The following is an 18084-nucleotide window of genomic DNA, read 5'->3' as shown; positions in this document are numbered from 1 at the left end:
TCATAACGAAAGGGTAATGAAATTGTTATGCGAACACGCTCGGGTTGCTAGCTACAACTCAGGCCTTGCACCGCATTCAAAGAGCTGTCTTGGTTTGTACGTGGGCATCGGCAGTCTCTCGATGTTTTCGCCGAGAGCTTTTGTAAGCGTACCATCGTCGAGATCTATAGCCCAGACCATGGTTCTGCATTGTTGTTAGCAAATGGTCACAGATTTGCGATGCATCAAGAACAAAATCGTCGCACTTACCCTCCTAAGCAGTGCTGATGAGCAAAATCGACCTTTGTTCCCAACGTTTGAGTGTCGTCGAATGACACCCACTGGTTCGAGTCCCAAGTGACAATCTTGACAGCCGCCTCTTCATCGTGGGTGACAGTGGCGCCATTAGCGATGACCTCGTTGATTTCCGCCGCCGACAGCACGCCGGGCGTGCCCGTGCATGCGCCGCCATTAGCGCCATCGCTAAACTCACAGCCAGCCGTCATGCATCCAGGGTCCTTCATCGTGAAGCTGCGACCATAGAACCCAAGACCCAATACAACACGCTCTGGGTTGATGTTGTTGCGCCACAGGAGCTCGAGACCCATCTTGATTTCGGTCAAGTTCGTATGAGCCTGGGCAATAGGGCCGAGACTGTCGATGCTGGCGTCCCAGACACCGTGGATGTCGTACGTCATCATGTTGAACCAGTCGAGATATGGCTCCATTCCTTGGAGATTGAAGCCGCGGAGATACCAGTAAGAGGCAGGCTATTGGGGTCAGTCGCGATGGAACAACAAAAAGTATAGCAGGGACTGGTTGCTACTCACAAGAGTCAGGCTAATGCCGTATTCTCGACCTGATGAGTTCAAGCGCTCGCGAAGCCTCCGCAGAAGATTGACGTAGTTGTCGAAGTCTTCGGGTATGCCGCCTCGATCCTCAGCCACAGGACTGAAGCGCGTGTGTCAGCTTAGCCAGAGATGATGAGAGTTTGTCACTTACTACTCCCAGTCGAGATCAACGCCATCTAGGTTATATCGCCTCAAGAAAGTCAACAGTGAATCGAAGAACTTGTCTTGGTTTGCTTCGCTGGCGGCCATGTCGGAGAAGGCGGTCCGGTACGGGCCGGGATCGTTCATAGCCCAGCCTCCAACAGCAATCCAGATCTTGAGGTTAGGCTGCCTCTCCTTGAGGGCCGCTACACGACCGTATCGTGATCCGGTACCTGGATCCATGTCCTCGATGTGGAACGTATTGGGGTTGATGAGAGCAAAGGCAAAGTTAATGTGCGTCCAGTGACCCAAGGGAATGTCCTCAGGCTCCATGTTACCACAAGGGCGCTGGAAATTCCAGCCCTCGTAGTAGCCGATGGTGCGCGCGTCGGCACTCCGCTGCGAGAGGTCGCACTGGGGATGCGGCACAGGATTGGGGCCGCAGAAGTCAACCGTCGTGCCACAGAAGCCATGCTCGCTACAGCACACGTTGAGTGGGCAAGTGGTGAGGTTCGCATACTGGAGACCCCAGGTGCCAGGATCGCATTCAGATTTACGACTACAATCGCTGGTGCATTTGTCGCCGCAGAAGACGGGACCAAAGCCACAGGCACCGGTACCGGTGTCATCGCTAACGACTATCATTAACATCATGGCCGATAATACATGTTCATATCGACGACTTACAGAGGTCCGCAGCATCCAAGGTCACATGACTTGGTTGCAGTGCATGTGTAGTCGGGCTTCTCATTTGCTTTGATAAGCATCTCTCTAGCCTCAGGCGTGGTTTCCTGGCCAGCAACGTTCTCCATGAGTAGCCTGACTTCCGCCTGTCCGCCGAAAGAGCCCAGATCAAGTGCTTCCGCAGTCAGAAGGAGGCCCAGGCTGAGGGCCAGGCCCTTGAATGAGACACCTCTGGATGTCATGATGATGTGGAATGAGTGTTTGTACAACAAGTTTCAAGAAACAAGAAAAGCGCGATCAATGTCCCCAGCTAGAACGACAGCCTGACGAAGAGCGTAGTGATACCGAGTGGGACGACATATTCACGACCGGACGATGGTCGAGCGGCGCGCAGCGCCAATTCCCGTCCCGTACCTGGCTCACAGCTGCGGGTATCAGGGGTGGCCTGGCAAACATGCCACCAGGCCCGTAGGCGAGCAAGGCGAAATCAATAAGAAACTCATTTGCTGTAGTGTCAGCTCCGGCGCGATGTATGTGCCAAGATGAACGAAGGATGAGGTTGAGTTTGTCAAGGTGGGTCAACGCGAGGACCCTGCCGAGCCCGGACGCCACTAAATTCCGCCCTGCATTTAGCCGCCGAGCACCTCCATCGTTTTAACCTCTATCAGCGACCTCCGACACTATCTCGTTGATGCAGGTACGCCCTGCAGCATGCGCCTAGGTTGTGAACGCAAATGAGCTGGCTCGTGAGTGGTGTATTCGTACGTACCTGGATGGGATTCTACCATTGTCAGGCCGATACGCTGATGGTACCTGGGTAGGTCTCCACCAAAGAGACTTTGTCTTGGGTAGCATCGCGTACATACAATGCTGCCTGCCTCATCCGACTTAGGCTTTTCGCCCCCATATCAGACGGGAACGTTCATCTAGTTCTCGCAACCGAAATGTCACCCTGCAGACTACCAGGGTGAATTCATTGACGATATCCATAGTCTGGTCTTGGCTGAGAATCATGGTGCTGCGTTGAAGCGGCGAAGGGTCATCCCGACATCCAGACGCCTGATCATCAACCGCCTTTGGCTAATTCTTCTCCCGTCTCTTCCGAAGCTTTGCTTGCTTGTTCATAGTCTATGAGCCTAGCTCACACGCTCGCAACGTTGGTCATTCGCCCTACGCCTCACGCTCGTTCTTCATTGATGTCTCTCGTTTAGTCCGGTAACACCAATCGACATGATTATCACGTTGATCTTGGGCCTCTCGGTCCTGATCAGCTCGACGAATGGCTACGTTCCACACCACGCACACCATGGAAGACATGCCAGAAGTGCAAGACTATATCAACGTTCAGAAGCTGCCTCATCTGTCAACTCGTCCTCCTCGCCGACACCACCTACTCTTCGCAAGCGGGATGATGATCCAAGCAGTATGGAGTGGATCAAACGCTGGGCAGCCATTGGCGATAGCTACACAGCCGGCATCGGTGCTGGAAGACCTCTCGGCCACAGGATCACCGCGGACGAGGTAGCTATCAGAGTGCCAAGTGGGCTGGAAGAGGTTCGAGACAACTGGAAGTGTTCCAGATATGACATGGCATACCCCAAGGTCATAGAGGCACAGTTTGGTGCTCACATCGAAAAGGACGGCGGCTTCCAATATCTCGCCTGCAGCGGCGATCGTTCTGAACAAATCTATCAGCAGGCGCAGGCCCTAGAAGGCAAGCTCGACTTCGTCACTTTCACCTCTGGCGGAAACGACCTTTGTCTTGCCAAGATGATCGCAGATTGCATTATGCTGCCCTACGGCAAGACCTCCGCCTGCGAGACCGTCATCGCAAAGGCCCAGGAAAATGCCAAGAATATCATCACCGACAACATCTTTCAGATTCTGGAAGCCCTCAACGAGAAGATGAACGACGACGGCATCGTCGTCGTGAACAGCTATGCTCAATTCTTCGACACACAGGAAGACAATTGCGATCGCCAGTCATGGGATTTCTTTTGGTTTCTCCCATTAGGTTCCTCGTACCGAGCTCTCACTATCGAACGTCGCCACGTCTTCAACCAGCTGGTGCTTGACATCAACCAGGCGATTCGCGACGCTGTTGACAAAGCCGCCAAGAGTGATAAGATCAAGTACAAAGTTGGCTACGCTGATTGGGATTACTGGGTCTCGAATGAGGTGGACGCCCGAATGTGCTCGCCGAGTAGCAATGGCGACTATCCAGACCCAAAGCAACCGAACATGCACTTCATCAAGCCCGACACGCACCCTTGGGATGAATGGCAAAACGATTTTGAGCGCACGGAGCTACGCAAGCGCGACATGGATTTTGAGGAGATTCTAAACTCGACGAGGCTCTCCAACTCGGAGAAACGCCAGGTAAATCGCATCAAAGCTATGATGGAGGCTCGCGACCGAAACCTCGAACGTACACTCTACGACTCCATCCTTTACAAATCACCTGATCCACGTGCTGCTGTCAAGCACAAACTCGACGCCCGGGCTCCCTCACCACCAGGCTGCCCTGGGGATGGTGGCTTCGATATGACCTTTGGCATGGGCATGCCCGACACGATTGGCCGTAACGTAAGTACTAGCTGCATCCAGGCATATGTCTGCCAACGTTCCTTGACTGACGTCCGCAGTTCCATCCCAACGAAGCCGGCCACCTGACCATAGCCTCCTTCGCCATCTCAGAACTCATGGACCTGCGCGCCATCGTTCTGGGCGTCGACTCACCCGCCTGCACCGCCGTCAAAGACGAGTTCACATGTTTCTCCAAGACGGGTAGCAAATTCTACGTCAGTGGCAACCGCACCAATGAGAACTACGAGGGGTTCTGCAAGGAAGTTCAAGACAAGCACGACAAAAACAAGATCAACTGGAGTTACTCCAAGACCTACGACGAAGGCACACCAGAACAGCACGACTACGTCGTCACCCTCAGCAATGGTGTTTCGGGATTCGACAAGGACGAGTGCGTGGACTCAATGAAGAAGATTATGAACTCATGCGACACATCCGATAACCCCATGAACTGGAAGGGTGGTGGCAGATACATTCGCGGCGGCGGAGACTACAAGTACGAGCTCAATCCCCGCCGCAGTAACCGCCCCTGGCCGCCGCCAAAAGCGCCATATGGTCGCTGCGAGGGCTGGTACAAGGGGACTCACGGACGCTACAAGGTCGAGGGTGCTGGCTTCTCGACCTGGGATTACGGGAAAGACACTCTTCGGCCTAACATGAATGGCTGCTATGGCCTTGGTACAACCTTTTGGAAGTTCGAGTACTTTGACAATCCGGCTGATCATGATGGGCACGAGTGGTATGCGACGTTTAGTACGCCGATTTGGGTACGCGCGAGGTGTTGGGCGAATAACAAGATTGTCAAGGCGGCGGGTGGATGGACGAATGGGTGTAGTGGTAATGATTGAGGTGTTTCTTTGCGCTTTGTATATACTATCGAATGACACCGGTGCTTGCTTTGTCACATTGCCAAGGCAGGCTTTCATGAGCGCTTTCGGAACTTGACCCAAGTATCTATACTTCTTCACATTCTCCAACACTGAATCGGACTTCGAGCTACCTCCGGCTTCCTCGTTTCAAGCGATTCGCATGCGAAAAGACAATCGCGAATGAGAAGTTTACGCCAAACCAGGAAAACACTAACCACCCTAGAGCCTACGTTGACGTTAAGTCACCTATTCTGTGAGTTCTTGTTTTAATGTAGTCTGCAAACCGGTCCAGCGTTTTCTTGTACGAGATGAGTTTATCAACTCCAAGTACCTCTCACCCTAATCACTATCCGAATCAAGTTCCATATCCGAAGATTCCTCTACCGCAGGCTCTTGTTCTTGCTCATCCTCAGATCCCGCTTTTGGCTCAGACTCCGGTTCTTGCTCGTGATCATATGTGTATTCACCCTTCAGATACGCAATCCTGTTCCGCACCGTTTGCTCCGTGTCGTTGAGTTTCTCGATGCGGTCGTCATGTCCCTCGTCAGCGTCGTCGCCGTATTCATCGCGCGCCTCTTCGCGACCCCTGCGTTCGCTACTTTGCTGTCAATCTCGGCTCTCAAGGATGTTTTGCGGTATAATAAGCAGTTTTGTGATGGAGGTGCATAGCGGTGGCTCATCAAAGGATGTCGTGGTAAATGAGAGGGTAGGTGGCTTACGCTTCCATTTCAGCAAGCATCTCTTCATTGTTGGCTTGCTCATTCTTCATCCACTCGTCCTTGTCAGTATAGCCTTCGTCTCGCTTGGCCTCCCAGTTCTTTTGATGCTGTTTGTAGTCATCCTCGTTGCCGGACATGATGGGCGTTTAGTACTTGATTGACTAGGTAGTGATCGTGATCACTATGGTTTTCTGGGTTCTTCGAGTTCGCTGACTGGTTACTGTATTGTCGACAGGAAGAAAGAACGACGTCGGAAGGCCGAGCAACAATTATATACCCCTCTTCTATTGCGCAAGGCTGAACTTACAGGCCATGCTCATCCCCACAAACTAGGCTGGATTGAGGCATTCCTGCATTGAACACGGCAGAGTTGTATGCCTTTGGAGTAATGGTAAGCGAACCCACAGCCGCCCGGTTGCCTTTTGATGAGGCAAGGTGACAGTTGATGCCCGCTGCCTCTCGGGCCGCCGGAACTGTCTTAGTCTCTGTACGCGCGCCTGCAGGCTTATCAGAATGGCCAAGGATGATCGAACAATGGCCGTGTTATATGCACTCTGAAAGGCTTTCTGGATATGTGGGTCAGGGAAAGCATGGGGTTTTCTGGCGGGTTGGAGTTTGCGCTGTATGACTATCCTACAACAATGCCTGATGCACTAGTGCGGCTGGACAACAATCTTGACTTCTAATGCCGATTGCTCGAGCATGCCGGGTTTGGCGTACAAGACGATACCAGACTCGCGCCTGGTCATGATATCAGGGAGGTGTAGAGTGGTGCAACTATCCTTCACGGTCAGCAAAACTGGAGTTCACCGAGTTCATATGACATGAACAGAACAAAACCATATAGGGAGTCGTAAACCGCTAATCATATTCAGTCCAACGCCATGCTGATGCTGAGAATCATGCCGTGATATAGTACAAAGTCTTGGTATACACATCATCCACCTCTTGCCCATCGAATTAACCCTTGACCTCCTTCTCGAGCAGTTCTTTCGCTTCGTTGACCTTGGTCGCAAGGTATGGGCTGCCGCCTCGATCGGGATGGTTGAGAAGCATAAGCGATCGGTGCTTCTTCCGTAACAGTTCCTTCGTGATGCCGCGTTCGCTAGAAATAGTCAGTCCTCTGGTTCCATAAGGCATATATGAAGATTCGTTGGACTTACGGCATCTCTAATATAAGTGCAGCTTCTCTCCGTGTCATCTTGGGCTCAAAGCCGCCTTTGTAGTATCCACGTCCTAGTGCTCCGGCTCCACCGCCTGATCTCCGTAACGCCACGAGAGCTGCGCGACCCTATTCAAATCCGTCAGTACATCTTCGTCGTGTATTATCATATTCCGACAGTTCCCGATCCAGTCATAATAGAAGGGTGACTAGGGAAATTGGAGGCCATACAAAGAAAGCAGTGGCACCGGCGCCCAATATCCAAACCCAGGCAGACATCTTTTGGCGCTCTTCTGGCTCGACTATGCGATATTGGCGTACGAGTTCCGGGAGGGTAGAAGTCGCGATGCGGGTACGAGATACGTCAGATGGCGATGCTTTGGTGGATGGCGGCGGCGAGGTGGTCAGAAGGAAATTTGCGGAGGTGCCTCGGTCGACAAGCATCGCAATTGGCGGGCCAGAATGGCAGGTGGGTTGGCATGCACGGGCCACCCAAAATTTCGAGCCGGCGAACTTCTCGAACCTCAACCTCCACACCTTTACACGACACCCGCCTCACCACCGCCAACTAAGTGTAGCGTGGTCGATCCTTATATATCCCGATCTCAGCCCGTGCTGACGATTACTGCGACGTGGAAAAGCGCATATCTACCCACGATAAGAACGAGCGCGATCGCATTCGCGCCACGACGACAAGATGAGAATCGAGACTTGCTACTTCTGCTCTTCGCCGGTATACCCGTCCAAGGGTATAACCTTTGGTATGCATAGATAATCACACCTCACAGATATCCTTGCTGACTCTTCCAGTGCGCAACGATGCAAAGGCCTTCCGCTTCTGCAAGAGCAAATGCCACAAGAACTTCAAAATGAAGCGCAACCCCCGCAAGCTGGCCTGGACCAAATCCTTCCGCCGCGCGCACAACAAGGAAATGACCGTCGACTCGACCCTCACCTTCGCCCAGCGCCGCAACGTGCCCGTGCGATACAACCGCGACCTCATCCAGACCACCCTCAAGGCCATGGGCCGTGTATCCGAGATCCGGCAGAGGAGAGAGCGCGCCTTCTACAAGGCGCGCATGCGTGGCAACAAGCAGAGGCAGCGTGAAGAGGACAGGAAGTTGGTCGAGGAGAACCAGCACTTGCTGCCGCCGAGCGAGAGGTTCGCCAAGGAGGAGGTTGAGCAGGAGGAGATGGAGGTTGATGTGCAGAAGGTCAAGGACAAGGTCGCGGCTAGGAGGAAGGAGCTTGAGGCTGAGGAGAGCGAGCTCAGTGAGCTTGAGGAGGAGCTGCCCAAGCAGAAGACCAAGACGAAGAAGATGCTGAAGAGGAAGGTTGGTGGCGGTGTTGAGGCTATGGATGTTGACGAGTAGGACTGGTAATTTATGTCTTCCGCGATATAACAGGACTGTCTCGGCAGTCAGTGAACGATCTTCCGACACAGTCACGGAGTTTGGCGTCTCATATTATGGTAGATTACGGACATGATTTCGATACCACAGTAAAAGCATGTTGCAATTCCAAAAGCTCGTTTGTGGTGTGTAGATTGATGCAGCATGTACTTGAGAATGCTTATTCACGTTGACACACCGCGATCTATCATATGCATCGCACTGAGGTTCCGCATCTTTATCAGACATTACTCTAATCACGACACTCTTGGGGAGCATGGCATGCATTATGGGATAGCCGTGTCCAACAGTGGCTTCTTCCAAGGCTATCCACGTGATCGCGCACTGACGCGCTAATCTCGATCGAGACGAGGCTCGGCTCCAGTTGAGCTCCGGGCTGCCGCTGCCACTGATCCGTCCTATGCTACTTCCCTCAACCACTACATCCATTCGATGCCACTTGCGGCCGGCGCAGCGCGCTTCTCGTTGGTTCGGAGACACGACTGGACACTGGTTCCAATGATTGACATGGCGTTCGAGCACAGCTTCATGTCGCGTAGCCTTGCAGCGCCGCAATGACTACGCGTGCAGCCTCTTCGCGTCGGTGCACGCGCGACACAGCCTTGCGTGGGAATGGCGCATTCCTCAAAAGTCAAGGCTGACATCCTTCCGCTTCCAGAGAAGCTTGATGCTCTTGAACTGCTTTACTGGTATCGACGGGTAATGCTATGAACGGCTCATAGGCTACGATGGCCTCACAGCTTTTATCAGGCCAATGGCCGGGCCTGACACCACTCCAGCATGCAGTATCATGATGCTTTGTGGCTGTCAGATTGCTGCCAATCGCCACGCAACAGCTGTCCGCTTTACCGGTGACGCAGAGCGGAAGGCTTTCTGGCCTTGGTCATCCCCACCTCCACTGCTACCTTCCTTTCGAGCTACTCACGCTCTCTTGTGAGCCTTTTGTGGAGCCTTGGGAGCCTTAGTGTCTTGTGTTCAGAGTCAAAACTCAAATCCTGTCGAGATGACCCCCTCCAAGCAACAAACAATGGCCGTCTCGATCGTTGCAGGCACCAACGGCCTATTACAGCTGGGCTTATCCATCTCTGATCTAGCCTTACTGATCGACCAAGGCAAAAAGTTCGGCAATTTTGTTCGCGCTGGACAAAACGACAACGATCTGTTTGATGTTCTCGATGAAGACCGAGAAGCGGTACTCAAAAGGCGTGGACTTGCGAATGCAACTGAGATGGAGAAGAGATGGCCAATGATGGATTTTGTCCACCAAGGAGTAAAGGTAAAGGGCACGATCGTGCAAGGCTCGCGAACTGGATCGTCTTTGCGCGACGCGAATCATCGGAAAAAGAAGGCGAGCGCTCGCGACGATGTGGACAGCTTCACGTGGGTTATGGTCGCGATCACTTCCGCGTTGGATGAATGTCTGCCATCAAGTGAGATTCAAGAGATGCTAATTGACGTCTTTGTCGAAGTATTGGGTCGCGACGATGACATTACACCTGCACTGAGAGTGACCATCAAAAAGAACATCGAGTCTTGGAGGTCTTTCGGATGTGCTAGGGAGATAGCCTTCGCGATCAAGAAGGAGATGCGGAAGAGTCTAGCGAACGGCACATCCGATCCGTCCTTAGCACGTGCCATCCCTCAGCTGAACGAAGCAGAAACGGAACACACGAGACATATGCTGATATGGCTCCTCAACGGGGATGTGGCCGTCTTCAATGCCATGTCTCCAATCACCTTTTCTATTGCTGAAGCTTTGAGAAAGGTCAATCTCTATCTCTGCACGGATGGTCGCCCTGCCCACGAGGGACAAGCATGCGTCATGTATCATCATGAAGGTCAACGTCTTGGAATGCCTGGCTTCGGCACCATTCCGGTCCCAAGAGGATTAAGTTCCAGACCTCTCCAGATCTCATGGCCTCGCGACAATCCTGAGTCAATGATCGACGCGCTTGGAGTCGGTCGCTTGTTGGAGAACCTCATGAATCAATCCTGGCAGCGTGGGAAGATTGCTGCCGGTGCTATGGAACTGGTAGGACAAGCGGACGGACCGTATGAAGCCACTCAAGAGGTTTATTACTCCCTCCAGGTTTCTGACCATACACGCGTCAGCAAAAAATACGACCCTCACATCGGTATGCTCGCCGATCAAGGACTTCCCGCAGACACCGAAGACACATATAGTGCTCTGGAGTGGATTCTACAAGGGGAGCCACCAGACAGCTCGCGGTGGCTTCACAACCATGTTGCGCAAGACTATCTGCTCCGAGTCGACAAAGCAGATGCGCTTCCCGAAGATCTGTACAGACCGGTATATCTCAAGTACCAGGCCTTTGTATTTGGCTTCTACTATCAGCTTCTGACACAACTCTTATCCTTCACATTGGTGGAAGCTACCGCCTTCTTCCATGGGATATGGGGTGCAAACAGCACAACATTCTTAGCCATGTGCACTCAGCTCGGTCGATGTTGGCGGCGGGATGAGAAAGTTAGTCGGGCCCATATGCTCTATGTCCTTTCAGCAATGTACAACGGCCGTCGCAAAGTTTATGACACAGACTCGAAGCTTCCCCGTCTTATCGGTGTTCTTGGACCCATCTCGGTGCTAGCACTGCCCCTCGTCCGTACTACAGACGACCCCAAGGAAATTGCCAGGATTGCCATCGTCGACCTGCCAATAGTTGATCTCAGCGCCGAGGGTGCTGATGGGGATCTCATGGCAAGCGAAGGCGGAGGAATACGTTTCGAATTCCCTGGTACGGACGACAGCTCCACAACTATCACACAGCCAGCTTGTCCCAAAGACGACTGGATCGTACACCCATACATGAGCATAGCATTAGGTGGAGATGGCATCAGTGGTGTGGTCATGGCAGCTCGGTGTGGCAAGAGGCTTGTTGGGTGGTTCAACCCACTGGCTGCCGACATTTCCTTCCTCAGTCCAGCCTATGTGAAGGAGTCCTACAGTGAAGGCGATGTGGTTGCATTCGAAGTAAGGGACGAACACTGGGAAGCTGGCAAGGCTCTACAGCCAAGCTTGAGCAACCCGGGCTCTGCATTCGGCGTCGTACGCTCTCACAAATCTCCCAGTCATCGGTATGCCGCTGCTGGTTTCTATGCTGAGCGAGGCGAAGAGATAGCGATTGCTCGTTCCGCTACTGAATTCCGTGGCGCCTTCGACAGGATCGAAGCGCAAGATCGCGGTATGGTCATCGCGTGAATGCTCCGCGCGGCTCTCGATTTCGAATAGTATCAGATGAATTACATTTCACTCTTCTCGGCATCTTCACGAAGAAGTACTACTAAAACTACTGCTGCGTCCACAGATGTTCGTGCTGAGGTCAGTTTCTGAGTATGCAGGCTACTCTTATTCCCATAAAGCGGAGGATCTGCGGCTCACGGGTGAAAGTTGGGGTGGGGCCCGTGCGTTGAGCTGAGTCGATACACGACGGAACTGGCACCACTGATTGCGCGATCGTCGGAGCACAGCTTTATGTCGTGCAGCCTTGCAGCGCCGGGATGGCGATGCGAAGACGCTGCACGCGCGACACAGCCTTGTGTCCTCAAATGGCGGCCTTTACCACTCAAGGCTAACATACTCCCGCTTTTAGAGGGCCCGAAGGCTTTCAGAGGCTTTACTAGTGGCAACAGATAACGCTAGGAGCGACTCACAGGCTATGATAGCTTTGCAGAGTGTGCCAGGCCAATGGCTACACTACAACATCCAGTACTCTAGCAATATTCCAAGTGTCTGACAATTGGCTTGCCTCGAATAGATGAGCATGGCAGGTCGGCGACCAGACCAGAGAACGCTAAGTAAGATCCGCAGCTTGCGGGTAAATGCGGGGTGGGGGCCAAAGTATGTCGAACTGAGCGCGTGCTCACCACTCATCAACACGCGCCGCTGGTACTTTCTTTTTATACCTGCTCGGATCATCTCGTCATCAACTTCGTCCCACGCCAACAGGTCACCTTCGCTTCCAGGAAGGCAATGCGTCGCGCTGTTCGAAGACTATGCATCGATTGACTTTGCTACTCCATGGCTATCTAGTGCATAGCCTTGTGCTGAAAGCCTAACGCCACAAAAAGAAGCGTGTGCAAATGAGCGGGAGTGGCTTTCAGGCATCCCTACAGCGCCACAATCGGGGCCGTCTGACCGCAGCAAAACGATCATGCTCGGCCCTGCTCCCAACGTTGTTAATGCGTTCAGACGCTTCCAGTCTATTTCTACAGACGGCAGTATTGCATAAACAGCTCACTTCTCTATACCTACGCAAGAAACCGTCTTCATCGGTGTCAAGCTGTCAAGATCTTACCAAATTATCGCAATGCGCCTTCTACAACGTTCGTCCGACTCTGTCGGCTTCAGCCTTGTTGAGCGGTTCAAGGACGAAGTCCCGCCTTACGCAATCTTATCGCACACCTGGGGTTCGAACGAAGATGAAGTCACCTTCTCAGATATGAGAGACGAGCGAGCCAAACGCATCCCTGGGTACAGCAAGCTAGTCTTCTGTTCTGAACGCGCTACTAGCGACAAGCTAGATTTCTTTTGGGTGGACACATGCTGCATTGACAAGAGCAGTAGTGCCGAGTTAACGGAAGCCATCAACTCCATGTACAAGTGGTACCAGCAGGCTGAGAAGTGCTATGTTCTTCTTTCTGACGTGGAAATCGATGTGCCTGTCGCAGACATATCCGAGGAACAATGGGTGCAAATATTCCACAGCAGTAGATGGTTCCAGCGCGGTTGGACACTGCAAGAGATGCTTGCGCCGAGAGTTGTCGAATTCTTCTCGAGAACGGGCAAATCACTGGGCGACAAAGTCACACTGCTACAGGCTCTCCATCTTCGAACCCGGATACCTGTTCTGGCACTCCAGAGCGGTTCACTAGAAGAGTTTAGCATCGACGAGCGCATATCATGGATTGAGGGACGTCAGACGAAAAGAGAAGAGGATTCAGCATATTCTCTATTGGGTTTGTGTGACGTCTACATGCCGCTAATATACGGCGAGGGGTTTGGGAGGGCCTTGACCCGGTTGCGCAACGAAGCCGAGCGCTCGCTGCACGATAAAGTGCCAATCGATCTACCTGGGGCACGTCGATGGACGGTTCCTTTTCGGCGCGAAACCGAATTCCATCATGGCGACTGCTTGGAGAAGGTGTATCAGATATGCTCTCAGAACGGTGGCTGGGCGTCCCTGATTGGACCCGCGGGCGTTGGGTACGTTTCTCCGTTTATTAGTAGTGACAGGGTACTGATATGGCTATTAGGAAGACACGACTCGCTATCGAATACGCCTATCGAGTACGATTTCAGACCCCCACGAAATGGGTTTTTTGGATCAATGCAGAGACGCGCGCAAGTTTCAGAGAAGGTTTCAATGCGATCGCCGCAGCGGCGAAGATAAATCACTGGAACGACCCTTCTGTCGACATATGTCCAATCGTGTATAGATGGCTATGCGATATCGCAAATGGGCAATGGACAATGGTGGTTGAAAATGCTGAAGATGCCGACACCTTCTTCGTCTCACGCATATCGCGAAATCATGCAACAGCGGATCCGATTTCATCCGTGGAGCGACTCTCCAATTTCCTTCCAATATCGCCCAACGGGTCGATCCTCTTCATCACTCGAAATCGAGACTTTACGCGGGGGCTCAGGGGTGTCAACAGTGATATTGCGAATGTCGACGTCCGAGACTACGCTTCGTTCGACATAGAAGACCACGTAATACCAATTCTTCAAGAAACTCCAAATGCTTCCGAATCATCACAGCTCTTGGAAGACAATGTGGCTGCATTGCAACCGGGCAAAAGTAGAGCCGAACCCACAGCGCCTAGAAAGGAAGTCCCCGTGTATTGGACATCCGTAAGTCTGTTTCGCGGTTCTTGCTGAGATACGCTAACGTTCACATCAGCGTGGTAAGCGCATGTTCGACAAGTACGTTGACATAGACCATGGCGCTGTAAGGGAGCTCGAACGAGAGCTGCAAGCACGATACAAGACTCCCACGAAGAAGACGCCTCGGATCTTCGCACAGATACTGCGCACATCAAGTCGGCAGGGTGGAGATGGGAAAATGACAGACTTGGAGGCCGAACGGGGAGAGTGCGAGTTGCAGACTCGTTCCGGTGTACCCCGCCCAGTTCATACTACGGCCTCGTTTGAACGTGGATTCGAAGGTCGAGAAAGGGAGCCCCTTCGCCTGCTGGTCTGTGTAAACGCTCAAGGGAAGTTGAAATTGACGCAGGAGGATCTGCAACACATCAACGACGATCGTCAACTATTCCAGTACCTTCGAAAGCGGCTTTTGGCCAACCAACATCGGGTCACCCTCACAGATATCAGAAGTTTCACTTTGGCCAAGGTAGGCTTCCAGGAGAGATATCGTCTTACTTAGGACTGACTATTCACCAGTTCTCGCTCGATTACAACAACGACCCTGTGGTCTATACACACCAAGATTCGTGTAACGTCTTGACTAACGGGCTTTACCATCCAGATTCGGGATTCTATTGTATCTGCCTTCCGCCAGAAGAGATGGTCGGAAATGACAAGGAATACATTTGCAACCCAGCTCCAGGATCTCGGACCCGGCGAGTGATGCCGATCCTTGGTTTCAACATGTTGAAACAAGATCTTCTTGATCCTGATGCTATTGCAGCTGGCCAAAGAACAGTTCTTGACCAGCTTCCGAAACGGAGGCTACCTGGACAACTCAAAGCCATTCCAGGAAGCGATGTTACAGGTTGGGGTCTCTATATTGAGGCGAAGCGTTCTTCAACACGCGGTTGCTTCGTGTTCTTGTTCTTAGCGATAGTAGTGATCGGATTCATCCTGGGCTTTGTCGTCTTTAGACGGTTATAGGCGCGATTTTAGGATCAAAGACAGGGGTCTGTGGTCTACATTTTACTTCCCTTCGGAACCTTTACAATGAACCCCAGCCTCGGAAAATGGATTCTAACATCCAACTCGGCTTTCTCATCCGGCTTGATGACAACCTCTTCACTTCCAATCTTGACCAGTGTGCCTTTCGTAGGGTTACCGCGTCCAGTGTCATCTGGCACAACACTCACACTCGCCCCCGGTACCATCCCTCTCCGAGCATCCAGCACTTCATGCGGCGCAACCGCCGTAGGAACCAGCAGCTCTTCATCTTTCAGCAAAGGCGTCCGTCTCAGCGCCTCCTTCCACCGCATATCGCCTTCCTTCACTGTTACCTGCGTATCAGGCAGCCCATCAATATATCGCTCAAACGCCCCGAACCACCTCATCAACCCCGGATACCTCTCCGCATTAAACACCACCCCCACAACATCCTCCTCCCCATCCGTATCCCTCGCCCCGCCCCCACTCAGATCCCCAATCCCCCTCCCGGCCCCAATATCCATACCCCACCGTAATTGGTAATACAAACTCAAATCCGCCAAACTCGGCGTCTGCGTCGGCATCGCCCACGTACCCGACGTGAACATTGGTTCCAGCATCGAGAGGTGCATGTCCAGAAGCGAGAGGTTGTCTGGGATTTTGGCTTGGAGTTTTTCGGGCTGGATGGGGTGGCCGATGAGCTGCGCGCGGTCTTTACCGAAATCTGAGGACCAGACAGATGGGGGGATGAAACCTGTGGTCGTGCGGAAGAGGGGTTTCTGTTGTCAAATCAGCACATGATCACCACTTCTTCCCCTTCCGCCTTCCCCTTCCCATCCCTTCCCATTCCCTCATCAGAGCAAAACCACAAAACCACAACTTACATCCGTCCAAAACCCCGCAAACCCCCTCGCCATCGCCCTATACTTCCACTCCCCCACTCCCAAACCCACTGCTTCCGGATACACCGTACCCCAATCGTCAGCCGCGGAGAAGAAATGCTCCAAAGCCTCGATGATGAGCGAGGTGTCGCAGTAGATGTGTCGTCCGATTGCTAGGATGGGGATGCGGCGGTACTGCAGGCCGAATGTTGAGGTTATGAGGGGGCGGGGGAGCATGGAGGGGACGGGGATGTAGGCTGGGTGGTGTCCGTTAGTGATGGGTTAGTGATGGGTTAGTGGGGGGATGGTGATAGGATGGTGGTGCGGATGGTGGAGGCTTACAGAAGGGGATTCTTTTGATGCGGAGGGCTAGGCGGACTTTGTTTGTGAAGGGGCTTGCTGGGGTTTGGTCAGCAAGGTGAAGTTTGGGGTGGACAGGAGCGTGTTTACAGTCATAGCCGAATAAGACGACCGGTGGGTGATTTGTCGGAGGAGCCATATTTGCTTGATTAGGTTCTAGCAATTCCGTTGCTACATGTGCTTCTAAATTGTAATGTTGATGGGAGAGATACAATGGAGTGGTGATGCCGGGTCGTGATGTCGTCGTACCCCGCCCAGCCATTCATGTGCCGAGGTCCTGGTCGGGATGTACGGCATGCAACGTACAAGATCAAATATGTTTCGAGTATATCTTATATTATTGGATTTAGTGTTTCCGATGGTATGTGGGTCGCAACATCATTTTTTTGGAAAGAACTGGCAACTTGATCGACTTATTTCACGAGAAAGTTGTAGGGCGGAAGACCCCTGTGCACAATCATTCTGACGAAAGATAGCCCAAGAAGAATAGTCGTTGGTACTGCTTCTACAAACCCTTCTCTCGATTCAGCCTAATCCCCCTCTCAACCAGCCCTTCAATCCATCCATTAAACTCTTGCCTCATCTCCGCAGGCAACACATGCCCCTGACCCTTGATGAAATGCTTCTCAATTTCACCTTCCTGCCAAACGTCATCTTCCTCTTCAACACCCAACCAATTCTCCTTACCCGTCACACCCTCGCCTTTCTCCAATCCACGCCACAGCACAACGCCCAGAGGGAACGTCAGCATGCGATCTTTCGTTCCATGCACGACCATGATCCTGTTCTTGCCAACAGTCGTGGCGATCTGTTGGAGTTGCTCCGGGCTCTTGTGATGCCACCCCGCGGCAATGGCTTGGAGCATGAAACCCGCCTTACCAAAGTACTCTGGGTGCTGCCTTTTCCAGAGTTCGTTTGCGGCGAAGCGGTCGCCATTCGTAGGGAAAGCTTGGACGACGGGTTCGAGGGTGTCGGGCGAGTCGAGCCATTCTTGAGTGTAAAGATTCTTCTTCACGCCTTCGATTTGGGCGTCGAGCGATTTGGGAATAAAGAGGTTGGCGCGGTTTATGAGATTTTCGAGGAAGCCCTGGAGGTGTGAGCAGACGAAGGGTGTGTGATGTAGTGCTACGTACGGTTGTTCGGAACAGTTGTGCTGCTGTTGACACGAGAGAGAGTGTGCATATCCGCTCCGGTATCAACATAGCCTAGATGTTTGTTAGCGGTTTTGTATAGTCAAGGCATGACGACAGTCCGCAATAGGCAATTTCGCCGCATCCCCCACGATCGACATACACGGCCGGAGATCATATGTGCTCTACTATCGAACACGTGGGGGTGGGGTCAATCGAGCGGAGCGGAAGATGGAAGCGCCGATGAGATTACAGGATGATGCTGGGTATCAGAACTCCAGAGAAATGTTTCTGGCGACTACATGTCGAGGATTTGTGTTCGATAACGGAACGTGTAGCTTCCGAGTCGATGATCATGACGATAAAGATGAAGTGGACTTACTATCTCCTGAGCTATCATTCCACCCATGCTTATGCCAATGACGTGCAACTCACG

General features: G+C 52.6%; 6 protein-coding genes across 6 annotated transcripts; 3 read left to right on the top strand and 3 right to left on the bottom strand.

Annotated features, from left to right (window-relative positions):
- Positions 1 to 245: 245 nt before the first annotated feature.
- Positions 246 to 1897, bottom strand: J4E83_006545 (uncharacterized protein; the record flags this gene model as incomplete). The annotated part of the gene is made up of 4 exons (XM_049333457.1): positions 246 to 749; positions 810 to 930; positions 982 to 1602; positions 1659 to 1897. The coding sequence occupies 4 exons, from the start codon at positions 1895 to 1897 to the stop codon at positions 246 to 248; spliced, it is 1485 nt and encodes a 494-aa protein (XP_049187633.1).
- Positions 1898 to 3080: 1183 nt separating this feature from the next.
- On the top strand, positions 3081 to 5089 carry J4E83_006544 (uncharacterized protein; the record flags this gene model as incomplete). Its single annotated transcript, XM_049333456.1, has 2 exons — positions 3081 to 4241; positions 4301 to 5089. 2 exons carry the CDS (start codon positions 3081 to 3083, stop codon positions 5087 to 5089), a joined length of 1950 nt encoding a protein of 649 aa, XP_049187632.1.
- A 360-nt stretch (positions 5090 to 5449) lies between these two features.
- On the bottom strand, positions 5450 to 5837 carry J4E83_006543 (uncharacterized protein; the record flags this gene model as incomplete). The annotated part of the gene is made up of 2 exons (XM_049333455.1): positions 5450 to 5696; positions 5830 to 5837. 2 exons carry the CDS (start codon positions 5835 to 5837, stop codon positions 5450 to 5452), a joined length of 255 nt encoding a protein of 84 aa, XP_049187631.1.
- A 1851-nt stretch (positions 5838 to 7688) lies between these two features.
- RLP24 (ATPase-activating ribosome biosynthesis protein) lies at positions 7689 to 8364 on the top strand (the record flags this gene model as incomplete). The annotated part of the gene is made up of 2 exons (XM_049333454.1): positions 7689 to 7752; positions 7802 to 8364. The coding sequence occupies 2 exons, from the start codon at positions 7689 to 7691 to the stop codon at positions 8362 to 8364; spliced, it is 627 nt and encodes a 208-aa protein (XP_049187630.1).
- A 1066-nt stretch (positions 8365 to 9430) lies between these two features.
- On the top strand, positions 9431 to 11623 carry J4E83_006541 (uncharacterized protein; the record flags this gene model as incomplete). The annotated part of the gene is made up of 2 exons (XM_049333453.1): positions 9431 to 9436; positions 9473 to 11623. 2 exons carry the CDS (start codon positions 9431 to 9433, stop codon positions 11621 to 11623), a joined length of 2157 nt encoding a protein of 718 aa, XP_049187629.1.
- Positions 11624 to 17023: 5400 nt separating this feature from the next.
- Positions 17024 to 17809, bottom strand: J4E83_006540 (uncharacterized protein; the record flags this gene model as incomplete). The annotated part of the gene is made up of 2 exons (XM_049333452.1): positions 17024 to 17605; positions 17801 to 17809. 2 exons carry the CDS (start codon positions 17807 to 17809, stop codon positions 17024 to 17026), a joined length of 591 nt encoding a protein of 196 aa, XP_049187628.1.
- Positions 17810 to 18084: the final 275 nt, after the last annotated feature.

Source organism: Alternaria metachromatica (assembly GCF_023757995.1).
Source record: "Alternaria metachromatica strain BMP 0045 chromosome Unknown scaffold_14, whole genome shotgun sequence".
In the NCBI taxonomy this organism is placed as follows: Eukaryota; Fungi; Ascomycota; class Dothideomycetes; order Pleosporales; family Pleosporaceae; genus Alternaria; species Alternaria metachromatica.
Note: the sequence above shows the minus strand (reverse complement) of the source record. Positions and strands in the feature narration are given on the sequence as shown.